General features: G+C 39.7%; 1 protein-coding gene across 1 annotated transcript in view; it reads right to left on the minus strand.

The window, feature by feature from the left end:
- SPIDR (scaffold protein involved in DNA repair) overlaps positions 1-27,591 on the minus strand; it is a 202,656-nt gene that overhangs the window by 109,860 nt on the left and 65,205 nt on the right. Inside the window, exon 8 of the mRNA XM_075141899.1 lies at positions 14,918-15,137. Within this exon, the coding sequence (XP_074998000.1) occupies positions 14,918-15,137 (220 nt within the window). The remainder of the gene's footprint in view (positions 1-14,917; positions 15,138-27,591) is intronic.

Here is a 27,591-nt window from a genome sequence, read left to right on the forward strand (position 1 = left end):
AAAATATGTCGGCTTTCTTTTCCTGGTTACTTTTCCATACCTCTCTTGCTTACACTGCCGTTTGAGTGGATAACTCTTTTTCTTCAAGACTAAAATTGCAATTGATAACAGTGTGCCCTGTAACAGCTGAAATACTTTTAACTGCAAAGGATCAGAATCAGGGGAAAAAAACCCTTAATTTCATATGTTCACGTTTACATCTGGTAAGACAAAGAACCCAGACACCAGCTGCTAATGATGCACAGCCCTGTTTACACAGGGCTAAGAGCAGAGCCCCCTGAGAACCAAAACTCCCCCTTGAGGTTTTGGAAGGCTGTACTGGGAGAAGATGGCAATTTCTTCACAGCTCCTCACCTTTGCGCACAACCGACACAAACTCTGTCTTGAAGTCTGTCTGTACTTTTGTGAAGTATGCTCCCCTCCTCTTCCCTCCGGTTTTTCTTTTCATGCGTCTCTGTTTTCTGCTGCTGGCTGGACCTGGCAGTGGAAGTGCTGAACAACAGGAGCGGGTCCAGCCCTGTTGCTGACTCAGATCTGAGAGCCTGTGCTCATCAGATTTCGCCGCAGCGTTCCAGATTTCGGTACCCAAAAAAATTCAGATACTTATCTAAACCAAACTTCCTGAGGGTGAACTATCCCTAGCACTAAGACACTTCGAGGGCCCTATACACGCTTGAGCAAGAGCACATCAGCATGCAGGAGACAGCATGCCAACTGCGCTTAAAGCAATACCTACCTACAGAACTTCAACTCGGCCTGACTGGGTAAATTACCGAGTTAATTGCCTTGGTATTCATATTTACATTCAAAAAAAGGATATGCAGATCTGAGGTCAAATCATTAAGCTGTTCCATTAAAAACTTTGTTTTAGGCAAATGGACTTCAGAAAACTTCTTTTGTAATGTAAAATGGAACCATCTGTACATAAATTTTGGGAGTGATTTTGATGTTACGTTTATTGATATAATTATGTTGTTACTAAGCTGTTTACTGTTTCAGGCTCCTAATAGCTATGAGGGCTTGTTAACAATACTCTGAAATCACAGGGAGGTCTCTTCTTTCCTTTCGGTTTGGAAAGAAAAAACAAAAATTCTAAATATGTTTATTTCCACATTTTATATTTGCACGTAGCATCTACTTCCTTTAATGTGAAAATTTTATGATCATGAAGCTTTTGCCTCAATTTGTTTAGCTTTATTGCTTGGACAGCCATATTATTATTATCACAACAGTATGAGACCGTATTACTTAGCAGTGTCTAAAAAAAGAAAAGTCCAATGGATAGTGCCAAGATGAAGTATTTCTTCATATTCACTTTATTCTTAAAGCAATAAGAAGACTGATACTGCAATTACTACAAAAAGAAATAATTACAAAAATTACGGTGGTAATAACCCACCGTATCTTAAATTGTTTCCTCTTTGGAGTTGGAGATTATTGGTTTTCCAGTTTCAATTTTGAAAAGGAAAAGTCTCCCACACAGCTCAGCAAATCAGATTTCTCAAAAAAAAGCTTTCACTGGCTTGTCATTTGATTTGGAGAGTCAGAATACAGCAGATTCTGCCAGACGAACGGCTCAAAACCCCAACTGGTTTCTGAAAGCCTGTCTTTACTCTTTTGTGATACTAAGGAGCCATTATCCAGGGTTCCCGTGGACAACTGCTGGACCATTTGCACAATACAGTGAAGAGCAGTGGTAGGCAAAGTATCCATACAGCAACAAATTTTGCTACTCAGCAAAGAATCTTTGTTTAACAGAGACCAAAGAAGTACCAGAAGCCTTCAGTGTCTATTTAATGCAGTGAGTAGCATCCCCAAGAAATACACTGGTCAGGAAGGGGACACACACACACACACAACTTTCAGATTGATTATTTAAACTCCTAGAAATTGTACAGCATTAGGCGCCTAAACTCTGTCTTCCTTCCTTATGAAAAACAACAAGTAACTAGATAAGAAGTCCAACAAAAACTGTCATCTGTGTTGCAAATAAAGTTAAGTAGGAGGGTGGGGGATTACAATATAATGTCATCCTATTTGCTCTCTGCTTACCGTAAAGTACATCAAGAATTTGTATTTTTTCCCCCTTTTGACCTCCTAAATGGATGAAATCCATTACATCTTGTTAGAGAAGCTTGGTAAGGAACACAGAATGAGAGGTGAACTCAGTAATTAAATATATTCAAAGGTTCCATAATAATTTAAAATCAATGATGGATTTACCACAGCAGAATCAAGAGACGAGAGTCAAGAGGAAAGGAATGGGATAACATAAAACAAGAACTTGTGTGCTTTCCCTCGAGGGTGGAGAATTAGCATTAGACAGAATAAAATGTTAAAAATCACAAGACACAAAAGTCTTAGAGAGGATCATCTGAAGTAGTTAAAAAGATTCAAGGAGTTAGTTGAAATATGAAAAGAAAAGAAAAACATCCTCACCAAACCCACTAACAAGTCTGTTAGGCTTTCAACAGGTTAAAAGCCCATCATAGCCAGGAGGTAGCTCTTAACAAAACCCATGGCATGCCGGGAAGCTCTCAGTTTCTCTCCTGGCAAGCTCACTTCAAAGCAAAGTTTGTAAACATCTTGGGGGAAGGGGGCAGAAAATTACAGTGGGTTTCAGAAACATTTACAAGTGTTTTGGAGAAATGAAACTTCAGTTAACAGATCGGTTTTGCTCCATGGGTAGAGGATGGTTTGTCAGTACGCAAGGTCAGTAACAACCGGTACGGAGAAGTCTTTAAGAGTGTTAAACTAAATGACACGCAGCCTTCTTCAGCGTTATGAAGAAGAAAGTTGTGTAAAACAGCGTGGTGGTGGTGACAGCCTCATGCACATCAGTACATTCAGAATAGATAATGTACCGAGTTATTAGAAGTTGTGCAAAAGTAATGGTGCACAAAACTAAACAAATCCCCCTTTTACAGACCCTTACTTCACGGAAATGAAACTCTGACGCCAGAAAAAGTTCTGGACAAATAAGCGCTGAGGCTATCTCGGAGAGATCAGTCACCCGAGACCAGTTTTACCTGGGCTTCTGCTGACAACATTGCCACCTCCCGCAGCCGGCGGGAAGGGCAGGGCCGCGGGCGCTGCCGGCGGCGGGAGGCGCCGAGCCCCACCGGGGTACCTGCAACCGCGGGACTCGGCCAGCCCTCCAGCCCTCCACCCCACCCGGGAATTGCTGTGGAAATGCGATTTAGAAACGTGTTTTCCCACCACTGCGCTGTGTAAAATGACTCCTGTCGGCAGGGATTTCTCAAAGAGAAATGTAGGTCTTTATATGATGTTCACGACACCACCTGAAACGCTCCCACCCTGCGAGGCTCAGCCCAGCCCGTGCCCCACTGCATGCCTGTTCAGTTGGGTCTTTGGTGCCACTGCAGACCACGCTGTAAACCATATTGCTCAACAACCCTAACTTAAAATATTTTATTTTCAAAGCAAATGATTTAATTGATTCAGCATCCAGCACAGTCCCAAGAACAACTGGTCTGGTACAACCGAGGGACAACAAGCGCAGCACACGGAAGGGAAATACAATAAAGGGAAAGCATTCTTCACCACATAGTAAAATAAAGACAGCATTGAATGCATCGCCAACGTGTCACTTCCAAAATAGCTTAGGAAGCTCACGAAAGCCGAAGCAGAAGGTAAGGGGAGGAAAGTACCTCTCTCTTGATGCCCAGACTTGAAGACCTCTCATTCCAGACTCCAGCCCTAACGCATTTGATTACGATCATGCCCAGTTTCAGTCAAGAGCGATAACAAACCACGTGTGCTACTCTGGCTTCTACGTTTTCATAATGTAGGCTTTACACATGTCAATATATGCATTTTATACAAGTTTTAACATCTCATGAGATTATACAGTAAGGCTGGATTTTGTCTTGCTAGCTTGCAGGGAGTATTTTCCTCTGAATTGTCCACAATACATGTATAGTTAATAAAACAGTAGCATTGTGATAGCAGTTAAATAAACAAACTATTAATAATAAAAAATCTAATATATTAACTAATAAATTTAGTCCACATTCTGGATGGAAAATGCTCTATCTAGACATAGCCAAAGTACATCAACACAGCTGATGTGGGATAGGAAATTACTTTTCAGGAAAAGCTTCAAAAAAAATCAACACTGCAACCAAGTAGTACCTATATTAGTTTAGAAAATGGGTATTGAGAGTTTAATCTAAACAGACATAGAGGGGCTTTACATGTAAGAATTACACATATTTCCAAAATCTCAGACCTCTTCAATGAAGGCAATTTTCAATGTGTAGGGTTTGCCTAAGAACAAGATTCATGATCACAGGTAAGGATCCTGACCAATTAACAACTGGAAGACACAGGAAGAGAATACTTTTATATGCAGTCTAATCTAAAAAATAAATAGATATAAAAGTTGCTTCCACCCTCCACCCACCCCCCAAAAGGTGTCATTTATATTTAGGTTATGGAAATAATTTCCCCCCTTGTTTTCTCCTCTAAGCTGAGCTGGTGCTAAGGGCAATTTCAGGGTAACCAGTAAACCTAATGGGATTCCATTCCCTCCTGAGCAGCAGTCCTCAAAAATCAGGAAATTACAGCCATATCTGAAGTGACCAGTAACCAAAGGCAATTCTCAAGGCTTAGGTGGACTGTTCTAGAACTTGATAATGTGGTATGTTGATGTTTGTTTTTAAAATGGGTTTGGTTTTGAGTATAGCTAGCAAATGGCTCCCTGCTGCACAGCAAGATTGGAAAGTCAGCTCCTAGAGTCAAATATCTCCCAGCAAAATTAAACATCACCTCATGCACAACTTCTCAAACCACAAGCCATGAGCGTCAGCCAAAGGAGGCTGCAAAAAGACAAAGAAAATACTGGGCAGCTTATCTATTTTTGTGTGAGAGAATGGAAGGTAAGAAATATTTGGTAAGATAATAAAGAACTATCCTATTCTATATAAAAAGTTTTCAAATAATTTGAAGAACAACTACGATATACATATGCTGTAAACCTGGGCTCCTTTAAACCTACAAACCCTGTAAGTTCCAGCAACAGCCCATATCAATAAAATTTATCTCTTCCTCAATCTGTACATTCACAATGCATAAAATAGTACCAGCCCTATTAAATTAATATTTATGACAAGCTCAGGGAACCAGAAGACAAGCAGTACTTGCTAAGGGACAAATGCAATGTACAAGTCTCACATAGCTGCATTGTCCACGTTTCTCAAAAATGAACCTCAACTCGGAGGAGTGATTTGTTTCCGGGAAACACAAAAGGCAGACATGCTGTGCCGTGCTGGGAAGACAAATGAAAACACAAATACAATCAATGCAATTTATGGTTTTATACTGATTCTAAAGTGTTCTCAAGTTCAGTGCTTTCAGTGTGTTGCAGCACGCAGCATTCAAGTAGATATTCTGCCAGTTTTTTTCGGAGTAGTTAAGTTACGATTTACAATGTCTGTCCCAACAATACTTTGGAGATGGCAAAAGGGGGTATTTCTTCACAGCCTCAGTTCAAATTACAAGGTATTAGCTGACAATGCTGACAGACTTGGGTTTGCACTAACAGATGTGCTGTGAACAGCAACAGCAGCTTCAAGGTGGACATGCAGTCCTCTCTTTTACGCCAGCCAAGGACCATGGAGACTGACTATGGACAATGACTCCCAGGAAGACTATGCAAAGCCCATCAACATGATCTGCTCTACCACAAACATGCACCACTTATTAAAAAAATAAAAATCCAAGACTTAAGAAAGGGGGAGATAAAGAATCATCAAAACCAGAAACATTCACAGAAATGTTCACTAGGCTTCTTAACTCTTTTATCAAGGAGACAGACAACAGATACCATTTCAGGAGCCCAAAGAGGTTAAAGAGAGGAAAAAAAAAACCACCAAAAAATGACAAACACAGAAAAAAAAACCCTTCCCACATACTGCCAAGTATGATTTTTTTGGAGCCACATCAGTGGTTTGGCTTTCAAAACACACAGTGAATCCCTCAAAGGTAAAATTAATGGTTGTACACCACTTCTAATCTCATGGATACTGATACTTCTGCTGGGAGAAACTTGGTCTGCCAGAAGGCCGTACTGGGACAGTAACAAGAGGAATACTTTTCCAAGACATCTCAGGAAGCTGTCAAAGGAGCCTACCACTCAGGGAGAAGTAATACATTGCAATCTGCATGGTTAATGTTGACTCAGAAGATTGGTAGGAAGAGAAGCTTCATCAAACACACAAAAGGCTGCACTGAATGTTTCACAGCTGAACCGCTTTATATACCAAAGGGTGTTCTTGCTGCCAAAAATACATAAAACCACGGGCATTTTTTCCATGAGCTTTTACTGAAAGGAAAGCAATCTGCCTGGTAGAATTAACAGCAAAAATTTGTTCTTCCCCTTCCCCCCATGCCCTCACCCCCCAGGATAGCAGAGATGTTTTAAATACTGCGTTTTGGGTAGCGACATTCCAAATTTTTCAAATATTTGAAAGCAACATTCCCCTTTTGAAATACTTGGGGTTTTAATTATTATTCCTGCTAGGAGTATAGTAGTTAACTTTTGCTTACCCACACTTAAATATGACATTCAGGAGGAGGACTCTGAGAAAGCATACCCTCATGTTGAAGGGAATCGCCAGACATGACAATTTGGTAAACTCACACTTTATCCATCTCTTTGCCCATACAAAATTGCATACACAAGCATGCTTAGCGTGAAAACCACTGTGGTATAAAATATCCAGCATATTCAAAGCCCAACATAACTGCATACAGAACTCCATGTAAAAATCTTACCATAACTACACACCTACCATTACAGTAGCAAATCACACCTGCTAAAAAGAATGGCACTTCACTTTAAAATTGTTTCTCCATGATAAGCTATGGAAATACATTGTATTTCACAAAGTGAAAGGGCTGAACAGCAATCCAACAAGAAGAAATCATCATTTTTCAAAATGTAAATTTTTTAAAAAGATTAGCTGATTACTGATAATCTTAAACATTTAAAAAAACCCATTCACACAGTCAAAACTTGCTCTTTAGTGGTTAAACTACTGCAGGAATTTTGGCACATAGTCTTTTTACAAATTAAGTATTGTTTTACACGTCTCAAATGTGTTAGTCATAAACATTAGCAGAGGAATACAAATCACAACTTTTTAATAACCCCGCAGTAATTCTGAACTTGTTCATCTGAACTTATTTAGCTTGTTTTTCCTTCATGACTGGATAAAGCAGACTGTAGGATTTTGTGCAGTGCCAGGTCTTGGCTCCATCAGTTGCTCATTAAACAAGATCTGGAATTTAGCATTGGATTGAACGCACATGGGAACTCATGTGAAGCTGCTCATATATCATTGATAGCTCCGTTGCTAACACAGAGTTTATCCAAGACCGTACATTTTTCGTTGACTTGAACAAAGCTGTTCACCATCCTCTGTTTTTGACGTCAGTGGACAACAACCCACTAACGGTATCTGTCACTACAAAATGCTTGGAATTTCCTCACTTATAAAAGCTGGAAAGCTTCAAGTACAGACCTTTCATTAAAAAAAAAGTACACATTATTAGATTTTCAGGATGAGAATATTTTGCGATTAGTAGGATAGGACGTTTTCATTCTCGCTGAATATTTTTTCCAGTAACTTAAGAATTCAAATGTAAACAGCATCACTGACTGTAAAGAATGGATGTTTAAAACCATAATTTTCCTCTCCTGTTCCTAAAAACCAGGGACTCAAATGTATGCTAATTCCTCAACATGTAAGCACCACAGTGAGGTGATTAAGATTTTTCCCATTAACTGAACACTACAATCATTCCAGTAGGATCAATGTTGGACAGTATCTAGTATTTAACAAAAATCTAGAAAACCACGCCCTCAGCATAAACCAGGCTATTTACATTCCCTGTGTCTTTTCTACATTTCCTTTATTCTTACAAGTGAAACGGTCCATATTGAAGAAAGTCATCCTGGTGGAGGCTCCCTCGGGAGCACAGAGTTACCTCCCAAGAACAACACACAATGCTCCTTCTAGGCGAGCCCTGTGCAGGCTGCCTGGGCAGTCCTCGCTGCTCGCCTGAGCCAGGAGCATAACAACTGACTGCATGTACCCAATTCAGACATCCATCCGGACAGGGAGACGTATTCTACCCCTGCTGGAGGTTTTTGTGCCGATAACAATGCATTTCAACCTTGATCTAAAAAGCAAGCTGCTGCTTTGCAAACACACCACTCGCTTCCGACCCCTCTGATTTGGCTGAAAGCAAACAAACGTATCAACAAAACCCAGCACTTCATTGGTACAATACACTGGAAAGTCCCCTTTTTCAGCCTGTCGAGATACCATCAGCTATTAGCCCAGAGACAGTCAGTCATGTTTAAAAATCCAGTTTTAATCTTCTACAGAATTATGGATTTACTATCTTGAGGTTCCCATCTTCCCCAAACGTGTTTCCATTCTTTTCTCCCTGGAAAACCCCTTTCATAGAAAGCAGGTCTTTCATCTTTGTTTTTCAGGGTACTAATAGTTTATGGATGGCATTCATATAATACATCTATCTATGCCATAGTTATAAAAATAAACAAGTCTATCTCACTGTAAAAGTGTGATGATGTTACTATGTTTATTAGACATAGCCCATATCCGAAATACCAGGTATCTGTTGCTTCAGGTGGTTGTGACAAATCACAGAAATGGCATAAATTACTCGTTCTCCTTTGGAATCAAAGCTTTGTAATTCTATATTTTTCCAATTATGTCATCCACCTATGAAGAAATATAATTATTCATTGATTTGATTACTAAGAAATAGTGTTATTTCAATTTTCTACATGCAAGGTGAACAAACACAAATAATACTAATGGCTTAATCTCTTTAGTTCTAGAGACATGAAATATCTGAGCAGCTGTACAGATACAACTTTCTCCCTTTACATGAGGGGATGGACAAAAAAATTTCTTTTTAAAAACAGAAAAATGAGTAAATCCTAAGGATTACTCTGTCAAAATGGATAAAGGAACAGAAGTATTGAAGAAATTATATTAAAAGCTGGCTAGAGACAACTTTCAGTTCACAAAAAGTATATGTATTCCTATTCTCAAAAGACAACTAATCTCTTTTGAAGTGACTGCACTAGGAAAGGTATATCCTAACAACAAAAAAAATATGAACACTTGCAAGAAACCTGCAGCTGCTTCAGCTTGTTCTCAAAGGAGCTTCAATTTTCACAACTGCGTGATCTCTGAGAAGCAATTCCAAGCAGATGATATGATCTGATCTTTGGCTCCAAGGCCATTCCCACTAGAAATAGTGCCCACACTGGCTTAACAGCTCTGAAGTTTTGTAGAATTTTATCTTGAGTGAGCCTTGTCCCTCTTATCAGGGTTCTCCCACTCTGCTATTGTAACATCTTCAAAGAAAGAATGTAAAGGCACAGCTAACATCTTCCCAACGGGAAGGATCTGACTGGTGATCTTTTTCCCCCTCTTTTCCATCCATTTGAATATTTATATGTGTATGTATATACATATATTTATAAATGCTTAGGTTTTGTCAAAGGAAGATGGTGAACATGGATCAGTTTTGTCCAACTGATCAATCAAGCATTCAAAGAAGCTGTCTCTCTGTGGATAAACTGAAATTTATGCAAAAGATGTTCTATACATGTCTTTAATTCATATTTGTATTTTACCTTTGTGGAATGAGAAAATTTTAAAGGATATAGATGCTTTCCTTCTTACAGAGCAGCAGTAGGTCGTTTCTGCATTTCATTAATATACGAAGCCCAAGATTCTACTTTCACATGATCTTTCTTGTGATAGGCATGTATTCTGTAACAATGTTCTTAAATGCTTCCTTTGACTGGTGAGAGCAACAGTGATAAAAAGTCTCTATCTTCATCAAACGGAAGGCAAACCCTCTTAAACACCAGTCACACTAGTTCAAAACACCTATTTCATGTTCGCTCCCTGTGTTGGTACTTCTATTGCTCACCAAGATTATGTAAGACCATGCAATGTAAGACAATGTGTTAAGTAAGACAACGCAAAAATCACAGTAACGTATCCATTTATCATAATTCCTGTTGTTGAGCCAACAAAACAGCCTACAGCATATCCAGGATAGTTCTAAAGCAGAAGAATACGTAAGTCCACAAAGCTAGATTGCTTCCTGTACATAAACTTGTTCAGAGCTTGCTTGCATATTTCTACAGCAACTTCCATCCCTGGCCCACCTTAAAGGACTTGAGATACAAGGTTTCATCACTGTACACCAGCTGATCTGCAGCAATGTTTTGTATGAGCTCGTCTTGGCAGCAAATAATTCAAACTCTTCTAACCCTCTTTCATTGAGGAGAGAACAAATCTAGTGTAATGCAAGTAGAAATGAGAAGTCCACATCAAACACTTTCACCAGGCACTGGAACACTTTCAAAGCTGAGTAATTATGATTCCCTGTGGTTTCATAGGTTAAGAGAAACTAAAGAACAACTTTGAAGTTGCTTGTTGATGTCACGAAGTTAAGTGTTTTATATACTTACCATATTGAGTTCCTAAAATAAACTCTCTCTCTTTTTTTTTTTATTAAGCACGGAGAAGCTGCACAGGGAATAGCGGCTATCCAGCCAGGGATCCTGTCTTCTGCAGCGCGTAACAGCCACTGTTTACAGGCAATGTAAGAACAGAACACGAAGTGGTTCTGTCCCCTTCATGCCGTCCCAGCCCTCCAGTTACCAGCAGCGTGTGAACCTCCTGAACTAGAGGCTTCATACCAGACCATCAGATTCAGTAAGTACGGCTCAAGCTCTGAACCTGTCCAAATCAAATGTGATCTGTGGTTTATATTGCTGTTGCCAACAACTGTATTAATATCACATACTTCTACTGGTTTAACTTCAGAAATACATGAAAAACATTTCAAAGTTGTTAAATTTAATGGCAAGGAAAAGAATTCTAATCTGCACTATTTTCTTCAGGTTAATTTATCTTGAATATTCAAGAGTAAGCATATCTATGAGCAGGAGGCAGGAGTATCTAAAGGAAACTGTCTATCCTCAAGCCCTGCTGTCAGCAGAAAAATGAATCCTGAACTCTCTAAAAATACTAACTCTTACCACTTTCTGTACAGTAAATTATTTCTATCATTTTTACAATTAAACAAACAAAAAAAACCCCAGGTAAGTTGAAGCCATAAAATCACCACCTGTGGAACCGGGAAGCCTTTGTTCCCATTCTCTCACGTCTTTGCAGTATCAAGCAGTCTTCGCTTTTTGCTGGATATGTATTTCTGCGAAGTGAATAAATACTTAGTAATCAATTTAATTACACTCAGTAATAAGCTTTTCCTTTTCCAGCTGTTAAAAACACTTAATGATTCAGATTCAGTTTGTAAAAATTATGAGGTGTTCATTTAAAATCTTAATCCAAGAAATTGCTCAGGTACTGCAAAGACAACCAAAGGCAAGCCTACGCAGGCAGGGGCAGGCAGGGCTGTTCTTTTGCCTGTTGTGTTCCCAGCTGGCCAGACATAAACCAGCTCCAGCCCAAAACACGCAACCGTTTTCATGTGATGTGTCCAAGTTAATAGGCTTTATTTAGATACAACACTGCAATAATACTTCTATACAGCCCCAAGATCAGAGCAGGCTCCCATCAGACAGCTCAGAGGCCAGGCAGCTGAGCTCCTTCCTCCACTAGACACGCAGGTTTGAAAATGCTAATCAGCCTATCGGGGTTGCTTTCCCTATAGCAAGTGACAATTCTCACACGAAATCCCTTTCATTCAAGACTGTAAATATGTACCTTAGGACACTAGACCCGAAGAAATCCAGATCCATTTATAAAGAAATCAGGGCTCAGTCCTGCAAATTCTTACTCTGACACAAAGCTCCTCTGAAAGTTGGTGGGACCACTCTCATGAGCAATATCCAGATGGATAAGATTCTTACAACCGGCCTCCTGCCAATATTTTATTTTTTAAATTAAATTGCTTGTATTGTAGTGCTGAAGTATCATGGGATTCTGTATGCAAACAAATATATCAACAAATCTCTAAACACTGCTTCCCAAAGTATTTATGCAAGTCTACTGCCAGAGATGTTTCACATACCAAGCTGTGCACCGAGTTCACAACACATACAAATACAGTTACAAAAGCAAAGTCTAATTTTACAACGGCTCCAAAACGATGCATTCAAATTTTGCTCACGAATAGTCACATACAGAAGCCAGCAGCCTGTGTGTCTTACCTACTCGCTCAGCTGCCTGGTCAGAAAGCAAACAGCAAAGTCAGAACATAATTCTGGGGTGTTATTTTAAAGATATTGGGAAATTCTACTCTCAGGACATTATTTACAGCAGCAGCAGCAGTGCACTTATAAATCACCCCATCTCATCCCATTCTGCCTTACCATACAAGTATCTCAAAATACAGGATGACGATGTCCCAAGTATACACAGATCATTCAAGGATTGTCTTTCCGTCCACCTACTTCTTTTTTTGTTCCCTTTTGCTTCTGACTGGTGATATCAATAAGATACGTAAATATGCTTATTTCACCATGTCAGGGTTAGATTTGGTTAATTCGTTTTTACACTAGTCACACATTTGAATCAACAGGAAAACATTTTAACGCAAACAGTATTTGTTTTTAATGACAGAAGTGCAAATTCAATGCAGAGTAACAGAAACTACATTTCAGCATTCAGAGCTCTCAAATAAGAGTTTAACAGAATAGAAGCTTGGAAATGTGATAGAGGAAACTTCCATTAAGTGTACAAGTCCAATTAATCTAAACTAAAAGTGCCAAATAATAATCTAAAAAAACCCATCCCTCATCCTCGCCTCTCCCCGCCTCCAGTAGGCTTAGCTTAACAGTATCCAGTCCAACTTCTTTTGACTTCTGGTTGAGTAAATAAGGACACAACTGACATTAAGATAGTTCCAAAATGATAGAAAATAAGACTAGAGATGAGATATAATGCAGTTTTGCCACTATTGACTAATGTCTTTATAAAGTGTCTTGAGAGCCACATAGGTAAGGAGAGCAACTCTGACAACACAGACATATGCCCTGCCCAAACATTCTGGTTTTATGAAATAACCTTTTGCTTACATGAAAAGCGCATCCTACTAAAATAAAAAACAAAAGCAAATAAAAAGTGGTATTTCTGAGAAGACAGACAGGTATGAAGTTTTCTCAAGAAATCTCAGTTTACATATATGTAGGAATGAGTTTTATGTCCAGAACATCTTAGAATTTAAACAAATGAGAAGACTACGCTAGTACAGTTACAGATGCTTGTAGTCTGGAAAGGATCGTATCAGTGCAGTTACATCTTCCCAGAGCAGACATGGAACAAGCTGGAGCAGTCTGGGACTTACACATGCTAAGCATACTGACAGTAACCATTCAGGAGAAGAAAAAAGGAGGAAGAAAAAAAAAAGTTGAATCATACCCTAACTAAAACAGTTTTGCTGGTTCAAAAATCTTTGGTCTATACAGAAGGATACAGCAGCATAAATGCAATGCCTCGTGGTTTAAAAACAACAGAGGAAACCTGAAGAGAAAAATGGAACTAAGATGGAAGTTTGTAGAGGAGAGAAACAAGAAGAAAACAGGGGGAAACAAAAGGAAATGTAAAGCATGAAAAGAAGCTTGTTGAAGGAAAAGGTAAACAAGAACAAACATTAGTACCTTACGGGTGGGAGGAGGAAGAAGAAGAAAAAAAAAAAAAGCAGTGACTTATTTCATATCAGACTAGGACTTAATTAATACTCTACTGTATTTCCCTTAGCTACCAATGTATTTACATCTAAACTATCAATAGTTGTATCTGTAGTCATAATAAACCACAGATCAAGTATCTTCCCTTAATTTTTGAATCGCCTCCAAAAAGAGTTAAACAACATTTTAGAAGCAAAAGATTACAAATTGGGGAACCCAGAAAAGATTTGCAGCTATCAATGAAGATAAAAGCCAGATATGGACCTTTGCAAAAAAGGAAAAAAAGTATTTTGCAAAAGGATATTGACAAATACTAAAGGCAGGATTCTACTGGAGCTGGAGGCTAAAACTCAGCTGAAATACATAAGAAGAAAAATATTTCCTCTTTTATAATTTGAGTGGAAAAGAGTGAAAAGAGGAGTAATATTCCCACTTTAAAGGTCTCTTGAATTTTTATGAAGAGTAGACCTTCCAACCTACAGCCACCAACAACCAGCTGCTTTACTAGAAATCTCATCGCTTTATGCTACCCGTTAAAATCAGGAACATAATCCAATTCAGAAAAAACCACAAATGTAGACCAAACATTTTGAAGAATTCCAGAAAGGGCTGCGCTGAAGAGGGATTTGGGGAACTGAAGACAGTGACAGCAGCAGCAATGTGGAACTACCAAAAAGGTGTCTACTGATTCCTTAAGAATAGTGCGAACCTCTCATTTCTTGGGTTTTTTCCCCATTTTTTTTAGCTGCATGTTATTTTTGCTGAATGCTATACAGTTAATACAGACTTTTCCACTGAAACATTATACCCATACTCACAGCAACAGATGAGCATTCCTAAACTACTTTGCTACCAGAAAGTATGCACTTTATTGGCCTTATCATTGATAAGACATTGCTCAGGCCTTCCTATCGCTCTAAACATGAAAATATTAAGTGAAAACAAAACTGAAGCCCTGAGCAACACTAGAGGCATTATGATACACATTTAGTTGTTATCTGAGCTACCTTTAAGGTGTCTGCCTAAGTCTTTCCAGCTGCCAGAGACAGATGACCACCAGAGAGCCCTGCTCCCCTCCTACCCCCCAAAGGTCTTTCCTACAACAACGCAGCCCGCTTTCTACCAACCCCACTTTGTACTGCGGTGCTACAGCAAGTGTGGCCAGTTCTCCCTACTCACCATGGAGGGTAGATGTGGATGATGTCCTGTGGCCTGCTCTTCAGGTGAGCTGCTGTCTCTCTTGCAAAGAGGACTTTGAGTATTGGTTCTCCTGCATTGATGACAGCATCCTCGGATGAAAGCGTAGCAGGAGACTGTTCCAGCTGCTGGCAGATGGCAACTTGTATTGTACACTCCTCAAACATTTCTAAGATCTTCACAATTAAGACACCAGATTTATCTGGAAAGTAAATTAAAACGAAAAATAAAAATGTAAAGTCTGGATGAGGAGAAAGAAATTCCGGCACTCTGAAGATGTGCATCCCTCTGCTCTCTGCAGATCCGTCTGACTGCAAAAAATCCACATATGAGAAGAATACATTGCCCCACCAAAAGACTTATGTCAAGGGTTTTTGGTCATTTTTCTTTTCTTTATCTCCCTCAAGACAAAAGCCTACCTGCACTTCTTCCAAACAGCAATGAAATCACAAACTCCTTACAAGAAGCCCTGTCCCACCACATTTGAAATTTTTAATCTTGCAACTCATTCACTTTGTTCAGTCTTTTTTTATTAGATACTGCACAAAATAAACTTATTTAGGAACAGAATAATCACACTGTGTTAAATGTGAAACTGTGTTTGCCCTCCTTGACCTTTCTCAAAGCAACAGTTGTCAGGGACCAAGTTAGAAGAGTACCTGTTAGGTACAAAGCATCTAAAAGCAGATGATTCACATTTAGAGACGAATGTGGAGAAAGAGGGAGTAAGATAGAGGCGCTGCCTAAAAATAATTATTGAAAACTGATCATCCATTTAATCAGTAGGCAATCAGGATACAGAAGGCTCTCTTGTTTCAAAGCAACATGAAGAGATACTAGCATCCCCACAGTTCGATTCTAAGCACTTTTGTCTACGCTGAACAAGAAACAACATTGCACTGAAATGAAATTACTTCTAGCTCCCTTCACAGTCGGCACAGGGCAACAGCTACTCAGCCAGACCTGGGTCTGTGCTGTAAGATTATGTAAGTTTTCTTCTCTTTCTCACCTAGCCCTGCTCGGATTTGCACTCTGGTCGCTGAGGGGAGAGTTATTGTTACCCACTTACCGAATGCTACGAGGAATTAAGAGGGGAAAGACAGGATTCTGGAGGATGGGCAGCAGAGCCCCAATTCTACCCATTTTGATTCACAAGTTGCACTGGGAAAAACACAGCATCCCAAGAAAAACAGCTGATATAAATTATTGTCTTCCCACAGCAAAGAAGAAGCAAGGGACTAACTGTGAACGTGGTACTGGAACTTAATGGCAGAGCTATACTAGTTCTTTGTTTGTTTATTTTAAGGCCCATTTCACAATTGTGAATGCCCTTCTTTTGGAAAATAAATCAAAGTATTTTAGTTTCAGTTTATGAGAAACTTCAAAAAAATTAACCCAACCCTCAAGAAACCCAAACCAAAGAAACGGGGCCGTAAAACCTTTCAGGTTTATTAAATAAAGTTCAATTCTACAAAAAAAGAAAATATTTTGTCCCTGTTTTGTATTCCCCAGTCTTTATTACATTTTATACTGAATTGGAAATAAAGTCATTTTGAAATATAAAACTGAAATGTTCTGAAAACCACTTTTATGTGAACCAAATTTTCATCACACACAACATGCTTCTGCAAAGCGTTCTGCTTCCCATGAATTGGTATTTTCCAGCAGGATAAAGGGTTCCACCAGAAAGCCCCTCATGTGATGTACATGAGCCATTTCTGCCCAAGCCATTACAGCTCGATCTCCTTTTCCAGATCCGAGAAGCAGGAGTAAGAGAACCGATCCTTTCTGCCAAGTCCTTTGAGATTGGCTCATGAAGAGAGATGGTTGCCACCGCTATTACTCTTCACCGCTGTCACCTTCTCAGGGAAAGCTGTAAGATCGCAGTGCCACCTCCAAATACTGCACTGTGTTAAGGTCTGCTTATGTGCAAACTTCTGCTAAGTGTGAGCATGGACTAGTTTTCTATGCCTAAAGGCATGGACTTAGAATATTCACACTTGAATTCTGTTTGCCTGACTAGCTGCAGTTGTGGTCCTCTGTCAACTCCAAGTCATCTGGCACACATAAACAAATTCTCCCAACCACAAAAATTCTCAGCCTTCAAAGTAACCGAGCATTTACCTCTCCCCTCTAGACACACTGCACAATTTGCATTTTCATCCACTTTAAAAACCAAGTCACAAAAAAATCAACTTCAATTTTGAAACACACCAACAGTTTATTTAAAAAAAAAAAAAAAGTATTAAGACAGCTCGTGAGAGAGACTGTTCATCACTTCCGAACTATGCATTTCTTACGTGCAGAATTTTATGACAATTCTTACTGGTCAGCAGCGTGTGTTACTCAGCTGATAAAGCAGCTTGAAGACAATGAACGACAACCTAGTAACATTTTTCTTTTAAATACCTCTGACTATAAAACAGTTAAAAATACTAGGTAAATCAAGAAGTATATCTATATGAAAGCTTCTAAAAGACGTTGGAGGAAAAAACCCTACCAAGGTACCACAATCTCTTGCAAGCCAGTCTTAAGGTTGGTGCAAACACTAGGAGCTGATACTAAATGAAGCTGAACGCTTCCACATTAAAAGCAGCACAGTTTCAACAACTAGACAAGTCTCACACTTGGCACACACGCACATTCTACAGAACCACAATCTATTTGTTTATTTAGATGCACAGTGATAGTTTAATATAATTACTCAGAAATTATTATTACTGGTGACGATAGAATGCTCTCTCGAACAAGATGGCAAAGCACTTTGGATTCCTGGCACATGATGAAACACCAAAGTTCAGAATGTAGCTTCATTTTTAATTCATTTGGTCTTGTATTGTTATGTCAATCAAAAATAAATCAAACATATGTGGCTGTACATTGAAGGCAGAATTTGTGGGTGAGGAGACGGGCTGGATCACTGCAATTTCTACAGCTTCCAGACAAGTTTATCATCTGTTTCTTCATCCATGTGAAAAGCTCACTTTAAGGTTTTGCAATGTTCTCTTTCACCCTTGGATAATTCACAGAAGTTCTCACTTGCTTGCTGAAATCCTCATTCACTAAATTTCATTTGCAAAGCAGAACTACAGCCCAAAAAATTCAAACCTGTAGATGTGCAGGTTTCATGGCAATACCTAGTAATCTTAAACAAGGACGAATACCTTACAATAATATGTATTAAAAAAGGTGCAAGCAATAACTGTGCTACAGTCCTGCCCATTTCTACACTGCATATTCCTTCATTTCCCATTCTGCTGTCTAGAGCACTCATGAATTTCTTTCTTCAGGGTTAGTTTTTAACAAAATCAGTGAGCTAATCCAGCTAATTGCAAAGCCACCAGAGCACATGAGCAGATACTAGGGAGAGGAAGGAACAAGTGATGGAAAGGGGGGAAGCGGGTCAGGAAAGGACTGAGGGAGGATGGTTCTTTTCAGTGACAGCCCAACCAGGCTGGATTAAGCCAGTTTCAAACACTACGCAGTTACTTCTTTTCCCCTACCGTGCCCAGGCTGGATTGTCCTCAAGAAGCTCCTTCAGCACACAGGAAGGACAGGCAAGATGAAGTCACTGAATAGAGATACTGGCTGTTCAAGGTGCGTGGTCCACAGGCACATTTGATACCATAAGCGTACATACATTCTAAAACTCTTGGCCAGACTCTCTTTCATCTTTTTTGAGCCTCAGTGTCCACAATGGATAAGCATCACACTACGGTAATGAAAACATGGGTCAGAGCATACCTAGTGTTATCTTTCAACCACTGATTCTAGGCATAACGTTATATAGCAGAGGGACCCTGAGAAAGAGAGAAGGAATAAGAACTGCAGGTACCTATGGAATGCTCATTTTAAAAAATTTCAGTTTACTTACTTGAAGGTAACCTTTCTTCTCCCATTGAAAGACAAGTCTACATGCACACTCACACAGAGTGAGTATACAGCTGCCTGGATGCGTTTAGAAATCTTCCACTTGAGCAGCAATTTGAAGACTGCTTAACAAAGCTCTTCTTTGGTGCCAGATGCCTCTGCAACAGTGCAATGCTTGAGGGAGATGAAGATGGAAACCCAGATAGCTGCCCGATCAGTGTCAGACATAGGTGCATTTCTCAGCAAAGCCCTGGGCACTCTGAGCTCCTGGTGACAGGGGGCTGCTGCAGCTTAGTGGTCCTGGAACACAGCCTAGCATGGACAGCTGCCCCTTCCAGCACCTCTCTGTAGCCTTCCCACAGAGTCAGCTGAAAGTCAGAGTAAACATCCACTGACACAGGCCCAAGGATCATTTAAAAGATCTGGCCCCATGAATATAAACAGAGAGCTTATTCATCCCAGGGACATGAAGTATAAATTCAATCCCTGAGGCACAAGGCTCGAGGTGCCACAAAGAAAGATAGAAAGGCACTGATAAATCTGGTTCAGTGTGAATTTCTAAGAGGTATTTGGGATGTACAACATGCCTCCTCTAAAAAGCAGCATTTAAAAGGAGGAGAAATCAGTCACCAGGGCCTGCAATGCTCCCTCACTTCTAATAGAATTTTCCATAAGAAGAAAAACCTTCACAAAGACATGCAACAACATGCTGGCTACTAGAGATTCAAAAGGTTGGTCACAGAAGGGCCAGAGTGCAAGAAAAATCAGGTACCAGTGATGAACTGGGTTTCCAGCCATAAAGGTCTCATTAGCCGTTTGCAGAACACTGCTGTGGTAAATGCCACCCACTGGAAGGCAACACACAGAAATCATTGCTAGATGGACCGTGATCAAACAAATTAATTCCTCCAGACCTCACAAGTGGTCCAGAATGAATGAAACCAGCAGGAGAGACTGACTGGTGGGAAGAACAAGCCATTTAAGCAGGGAAGTATCTCTGGTGAAGCCTCTCTATGATTAACAAGAACCTCCCTCACCTCCCAGCCAAGAAGCTCTAATAAAGACCATTCAGCATCCCTGCCATGAGGGGGCTGGACAGGCAGATTCAGCACTACCCCGCCAGCATACACAGGAGCCACATCTTCAGGCTCCTCAGAGACAGATGAACAAATGCTGCTCCAAACCTAGGCAAATGGGACAACAACCTCTCACCGCCACAGTTAGCAGAACCTTTGACATCACAGGGAAAGGTCTTTTTGGCAGTAGTAATGGAACAAACCTGGCGAAGACCTTGGGCATAACTTCCAAAAAAGCCTGATATTTCACAACTGTGTGATCAAAATAGGTCTATATTGTATGTATGGGTTCAGAAAAACAACCAGTACCTTCTTGGTAGGAGAAAAAAATTTATTTAGAACTACCAAGAACACTGACACTAGTTCTGATTCAGAAAGTCCCAGAGTCAGAGATCTTTGGGAGACCGTTGGGAGAATACTTTGGGGAAATACCATCAAGTGCTAGCCCTGTTATAATTTTTCCTAGGCATTTTGGTAGCTCTTGTCACTGCCAGAAACAGAATCCTAAGCTAGAGGAACTTTTGGTTTGACCACCTAGCAGATCTGCTCTTATGTCCGTAGTTAATTTAATTCCAGGTGACCTCTGGGATGTTGGTCTCTCACTCCAATTTGCAACCTGGACGTGAAGTAGCTCAATTAATCCACAAAGATATTTCAAGCGTGTGGGAGATGAACAAACAAATTTCACGCTGACTGCATCAGTTTCCCTGGTTAGTTCCTTTAATTTCTGTTTATTATTTCAGCAGGGTGATGCTGCCCTTCAGTCATATACCATGTCATATACCATGACGTCAAAACATGTTTTGACGTAGTACTTTAGTACTTTGCAGATGTTCTGCATTACTCTGAATTCCAGGAGGGGGAAAGAAGAGGGGGGGGGGAGGTGGGGGGAAGTTCCCCATTCCTTTGGAGATCACGGACCCTGAGATCTTGACTTTTGAAAACTTCAGCATGATTCTACAGTCTCTGGCAGAGTGAAGGCCCTTAATCTTCGGACCTAACAAAGTGGCTTCACAGCAGACACATATATTTAAGCCACATCAACACTGAATGTACACGGTCACAGATGATGCATTGGCCATGCCAAGGGCAGCCTAGGAGGGAGGCTAGGAGGAAAGCCAGCCCAGTCTGCTTTGACTCTTAACAACCAAAAAGCAGTTTGGAGAGAAGAAAAGGAAAAACATGAAAACATTCAGACATTCTGGCTTCAGTGCCTGAAATACAACCCTAAAGTTTGTTTTAATAACTCCGTAACTAGCACTAAGGAAGACAAATGAGAAGAAAAATATAGAAATGCTGATCTCTTGGGGACTGCATATTTTATGTTTCTCTTGCTACACAGTGACAGGAAGCTGAACACACTGCAGGGAGAGGATCCATGAAACCTGATGTACAGAAATGCATCAGATGTTGACATCAGTAAGACTACACGCAGTTTCACCTCACTCAAGTGAATTTTGCTAAAATGTTACTGTTGAAGTGTTCCAAAAGAACACCTGTAGCCTTGAATGGGAAGCTCTCAAAGGGGACAATCTCTCTTTATCAGTTGATAGAACTCCAGCAGCAGAGCAGTCCCCACAAGACCTACAAGGTGAGGAAAAGTGCTTCAAACTGGGGTATGCGACACCTCCCAGGTCCTGAAGAGGCAGCCGGGGCAGAGGGTAATCTACCACGTTCTGCACGATTTGAATGGGTTAGCTGGGATAGCCTGCGCACCATGCAGATCAGCTCAGCAGAAGTAACAACAGTAACAACACCACCACCACATCAGCAAGAGCAAACCAAAGGTAGGCTGGCTCTATGACAGTGGGTGCTCCTGAATTTTTCAATTTTCTATTCTTCCATGAGAATTTAAAAACCTTGCAACATTGAGGGAATGCATCTTACCCACAGGGCTTAAGGACATGATATGCCCACCTGAATGCAACCGAGTGTAACAATCATACATGACACAAGGTAGAAATAAATTTTCATAGAAGCCACAGCACCAATGCAGAAAACAGTGAACACAAGCACACAGAACAGGTCTCACAAACATAGAAAAAAACTGGAGTTTAGTAAAATGCCAAACACTCTACAGCTGTGCTCCACGGAGCATTCTGGAAAAAAAATATATATATACTCATACGCATCATGAAGAAGAGCAGAGTGGAAATCACTATTATTGTGATAGTAAAAAGTCTCTAGTAATAAAGAACACACACACCTACCAGTAAATATACATGTGAACTATCATGCAAAGCAAGAATGATGAAATAACAGAGAAACTCCTCAGCCACAAGACTTACCCCATAAGTCACATGGATGAAAAAAAAACAAGCAAGCAGAGCAAGAGACATAAGGAAGAGTACTTCAACACCTTCCTTTTATCAATAAAAAACCAATACTCATGCAAGTAGAACTTTCTGAAAAAACAAGACAAACTCATAAGAAAACCTAAGGGATTGGGAGGAAGATAAGATTGCTTGAAGTCATGTTAATCTTTGAAAAACTGGTAACAAATATTTGTTTTGTGCAAAGGCAGTCAGGACAACCTGTATTTGTTCTTACCAACTAAACAGTCACAATTCACAACTCTTAATCTTAATGATATCCGAATGATACAGAAGGACAGATGCCTTTAAGAAAAACACATTTCTATTACTTTTGCTCAAAGAGCTATCAAACAAATCATATATATGAACTGCAGTTTAGAAACAAATTTGTACTGTACCTGACATAGTTAGTTGACATTTCTAAAGAACATGGCTGAAAAGTTAAATTATACTTTCGCTTAACTGGCAAATTCTTTACAAATATGAATTACAAGAAATACAGGTGTTATGCTCAAGTCAGATTTCTACTAATCCTAGCTAAAAGCTTTTATAAAATAACATTTCCTACTGAAAGTACAAAGAATCTTATGCAATTAATGTTGGGAATAGTACTTACTGCACTAAGAATTAAAGTCAGTCTCTGCATTTGGTTCTGATGGATGGATCAGATACACATTATGGAATTATGAAGTAAACAAAGAAAACCCCACTTTATGCCTTGTTTAATAAAGCATCTAGCAACACACTTCCAAATTTGTTTCCCTCAGTTATTTTTTTCAAAGGCATTATTTCATCCCAACATCATTTAACTTCTAATTGTCTAATGTGGGTTCCAAAACTGCAGTTGCTAGACACCCTCCTGGGACAGCACTTACTATCTTCAGTGGAAGAATGGCCAAACCAACATTCTCTGGTTCAGGCCACAAAGTTTTACTTTCATTCTCAAGTGTAAAAAGTATAAAATGTCAAATTTCAGGCATAAATCAAAAGAAAAACATCCTTTTGCTTGGCATCCCATTATTGTTCTTCCTCCTCCCTCATGTAAAAGATTGCAGGTGCAGGGCATAACGAACTCGGCAAGCAGGTAGATACCAAGCAGACCCACGCAATCCAAAGTCAATGTTGAAAACCAGGTGGAGATTCCAACATTTTCACAGCCTGTACAAAAACATCTGGTTGCTATTCTGATCTATACATGTTGTTATTCTTCCTGGGCTGGTAACTTCTGAAGCCATTCAAAAAGATTTTTCTCAAAAACACACCAAGTCTTGCAGGCATGATGGCTTCCTGCCACATCTATATTCATTTTAAAAAGGCTGCTGAATTTGGCTGTGCTTTAAACATTATACATTCTTTATAAGAACATATGTAAGCTACTTAAAGTGACTGTGCATGTCATTATTGTTTCTCATAAGAAAACACAAACAATACAAAGTATTCTTGTTTGAAAAAGACAAGTTTACATTTGATTTTTTCCTTCCCAATGCTGTAACAAGTTCAGGCAGTTGGCTAGCAAAAAAAAAAAGACAAACATAAATTTGGCCACTTGACATGTCTCTAATTTATAGTATTAACTCTTAAGTAATAAAACAGATATCAAGAACTAAGAAAATAAGCAACAACTAGCAAAGCTTAGACTTTCATGGTTTTAGAAGAATTTTGCGTGGTAAAAGGAAACCCTGTTAAGGACTACCCTTGTTTTCTTCATCCACAGAGATAAATTTTTGCGCAAGTCTCATGGCATTCAAGGTGTTAAAATCCTTTCTTCCCATCACCTTAACTAGTCATTGAAACTGGAAGGGGGGGAGTGATTGGTTTTGTCCTCTTCTGTAAGCCTTTCAGCCTTCCTGAAAACGTGGTGTTACATGTGAAACCCTGTCCTCATCTCCAGGGCTTCACCCTCCTCCCCTCATGTGTGTGTTCCACTTGCCTCAGCAAACTGAAGAATTGTTGCCCCTTGAAGGTCACTTCCCCCTGAGAGGATGGAGCAGTTTGGAAGGAAACATCAATGGTTTGGGTTTATTATCAGTTTATTACTCAAACTCAATTGTAATCCAATCCCAAATCTTAATCTCAGGCGAACAAATACCAAATATCTTGTATCAGATTACAAATGCTAGAGATTAATATGCTTCTGCATGTTAGGTAAAGAACTGCTTTGATGATACTGCAAGGAAAAGAAAAACAATAGAAAATAAAATGTATAGAAAGTAAAATTTCAGACGTCACAGAAGGAATCTACACGAGTTTGCTTCAAATATTGTTAGTGTCATCTCCTATAGACAGGAAAGTTGTCTGAATGTAACTCAGAAAAGTTTTTAATTTATTTTTAATTCTGCAACATGCAATCCCCATATAACCAGCAGATGTTGACAGGAAAAAGGTTTGGTTTTTTGCTGGGTTCTTTTTTTCTCTCTCTGTCTTGACTGTCCAGATCTCCTCTTTGCCCAAACAGGAAACTTCACAGGGAAGTTGCAGCACTGCATACAGAAAAAAAGCTTGCAAATGGTCTAAAAGCCCTTGCACATAGTACTTTGAAACCATCAGCCTGGCTGATCAGAGACTTGCTGTTACGGGGACTGCACACCTCTCAGCCTTCCTTTTACATCTTGTGAAGAAAAAAAAATTCTGGATTTGTGGCGAAGAGCTTGATATTCGTCTCTGTTAGAACTAAACCACAGCAAGCATCCAACCAACACTGTGTAGCATGGGCAAGCTTTGGTCTTCTCTCCTTTCAGGCCTCTGTCTGATATGGTTAGCTTGATTACAGAAGTGGAATTACCAATCACCTTCCAAAAACGCACATCCTTAGTGAATGCCTATCCCAACACATGGACAGGCTGCCGAACACAATTTTGACCCAAAGCACAAAGATTTCTTCTACCCTGCGGAGTGAATCAGCCCAAAGTGAGACCCCCATGCACTGTATAAAAACCAGAGAGTGCGTGCTGAAAGGAGGCGCTCTTTTCTGGGGTAGTGATTCATCCCAGTGACCAAGACGCAGCCAAACCACAATGGTTACTTACAGAAAGGGGTCAGGGGAGCAAACAGAAAGGAATTTTTAAAAAATAAAGCCAAAACAAGGGGGTTTTGGATAACATGGACGTTGATACAACATAAAAGTAAACAACAGCAAAACAAAGGCATAAAATTCTGTAACATGAAATGCCTACAGGGGGGAACAGCCCACACTTCTGGAAACATTTTTCTTTAAATCTCACATGGAAGGAGGACTTCAAACTGATGTAATTTGAAATTTCTCCCCTTTGCCTTAGCAATGAACTTCTGGTCTGCATGTCTATATCCAAAATGATGCAACAGCTCTCCCAGCAACTAAGTTACTTCAATCCTCCACATTAATCTTCAGGCTCCTTTGATAACTCATTTGAGTTTGTGATTTGAGAAGTTCTTTCCTCTACTTCTGTTGCCGAAGTCAGAAACGGTCCTGGAAACAGTGTGGTTTAGAAATATTACTGGGCAAAACAGAGGGGAAACAAAATCCAAGAAGAATCTCAGATTAGTGAGACACTCTTAGTATGAACCTAAAAAGATGAAAGCTGAAAGTGGTATGCATTTGCTGTGCTGACACTTCACATTTCCAGATTAGAAGCAATTAGAAGGTCATCTAGTTATATTACTAAAATTTCAACTATTCTGACTGACATTTTCCAAACCAAACACCAATTTTATTTTGGTGACATGAAAGAGTATGGCCATTCTAAGAACAAAACTATCAAAAATGAATTTTGCCCTAGATGAAAAAATATCCCCAAAATATTATCACAGCTATTTTAATGATTATATTATCATTTGCATATTATCATCAGTTAGTTGCACCTCGAATACTGTGTTCAGTTTTGGGCCCCTCACTACAAGAAGGACATGGAGGTGCTGGAGCGTGTCCAGAGGAGGACAACGAAGCTGGTGAAGGGCCTGGAGCACAAGTCTTATGAGAAGCGGCTGAGGGAACTGGGGTTGTTTAGCCTGGAGAAGAGGAGGCTGAGGGGAGACCTCATCGCGCTCTACAACTACCTGAAAGGAGGTTGTAGCGAGGTGGGTGTTGGTCTCTTCTGCCAAGTAACTAGCGATAGGACGAGAGGAAATGGCCTCAAGTTGCGCCAAGGGAGGTTTAGATTGGACATTAGGAAACATTTCTTTACTGAAAGAGTGGTCAGGCCTTGGAACAGGCTGTCCAGGGAAGTGGTGGAGTCACCATCCCTGGAAGTATTTAAAAGACGTGTAGATGAGGCGCTTAAGGACATGGTTTAGTGGGCATGGTGGTGTTGGGTTGACGGTTGGACTCCATGATCTTAGCGGTCTTTTCCAACCTTAATGATTCTATGATCATCCTCATGCTTTGGAATAAGGATTGGGAATTGGAAGTGAAATTTAGGCTGTGAAGTTGAAGTGTATTCCTAAATTATGGCATATTCAGCATCTCTCAGAAATTTTAGCAAATGCTTACAGTGTAAATGAAACAGTAGTTTGTCTTAAAGACTTCTAACTTGCCCAAGTTTTTGTAGATTTTCACCATGACGACAAAAGGCATATCCCAGAAATGGTTCATCTGCCAAAACTAAATCATCTTGAAGACAGTCATCAGAGTTTTTTAAATGTACTTGAGAATAGAGCAAGGTATTTTCCCACAGCCTTTTTCTCATAAAAGGCTAACGAATTCTGACTCATTTTCTGAAAGAAAGAATAATCACAGAAAGGAATTCAGCCAAAGGCAGATGTTTAGCATGGAATATTTCAGCCTAGGAGTTAAAGTCTAACAAAATGGTGAGCAGCCAAACACAAGGTTTTGTAATGACACGTGTGAAGCTAAGACAAAAGGAATATTAGCATATTAGCAATGTTGCAGGTCCATTACTTCAGCGAACACTAAAAATTTTCATTTTATTAAAAAGGCAGACCTATTCAATATCAATTTCTGTTCCATATTTCAGAAAAAGCCAGAGGATGTCCTCATACCACAAAGGAATGATAAAGTAACCTCCTATCCATTAGTAACTCAGGTGGAGGATAAATAACACGCAGAAAGCTTGATCGGTTTTAAGTCAGCATGCCTGTATAATTTTCAACATAGCAGTTCTGAAAAGAGTTGGCTAAAGACATTTCTGGTTCCCTGATGTTACTTTCTAGTGAGTCTTCAAATATTGGGGAAATTCCATAAGACTGAAAGGATGATGATATTGTACTAGTATTCAGGAAGGGCAAACAAAGTGACTTACAATAACTGGAGACCAGCTAGCTTGACATCAGATCTAGGCAAAGTGACTGGAAAAATAAGTAAGGAATTAAGGTCAGAAATATAATGTGCCATTCCACATGGGTGGCATTTTGAACATGTAGCATGCAAATGGCCACGGGATGTAAGGCCTCTAAAGCTCCA

This window comes from Calonectris borealis, chromosome 2 (genome assembly GCF_964195595.1).
Source record: "Calonectris borealis chromosome 2, bCalBor7.hap1.2, whole genome shotgun sequence".
NCBI lineage: Eukaryota > Metazoa > Chordata > Aves > Procellariiformes > Procellariidae > Calonectris > Calonectris borealis.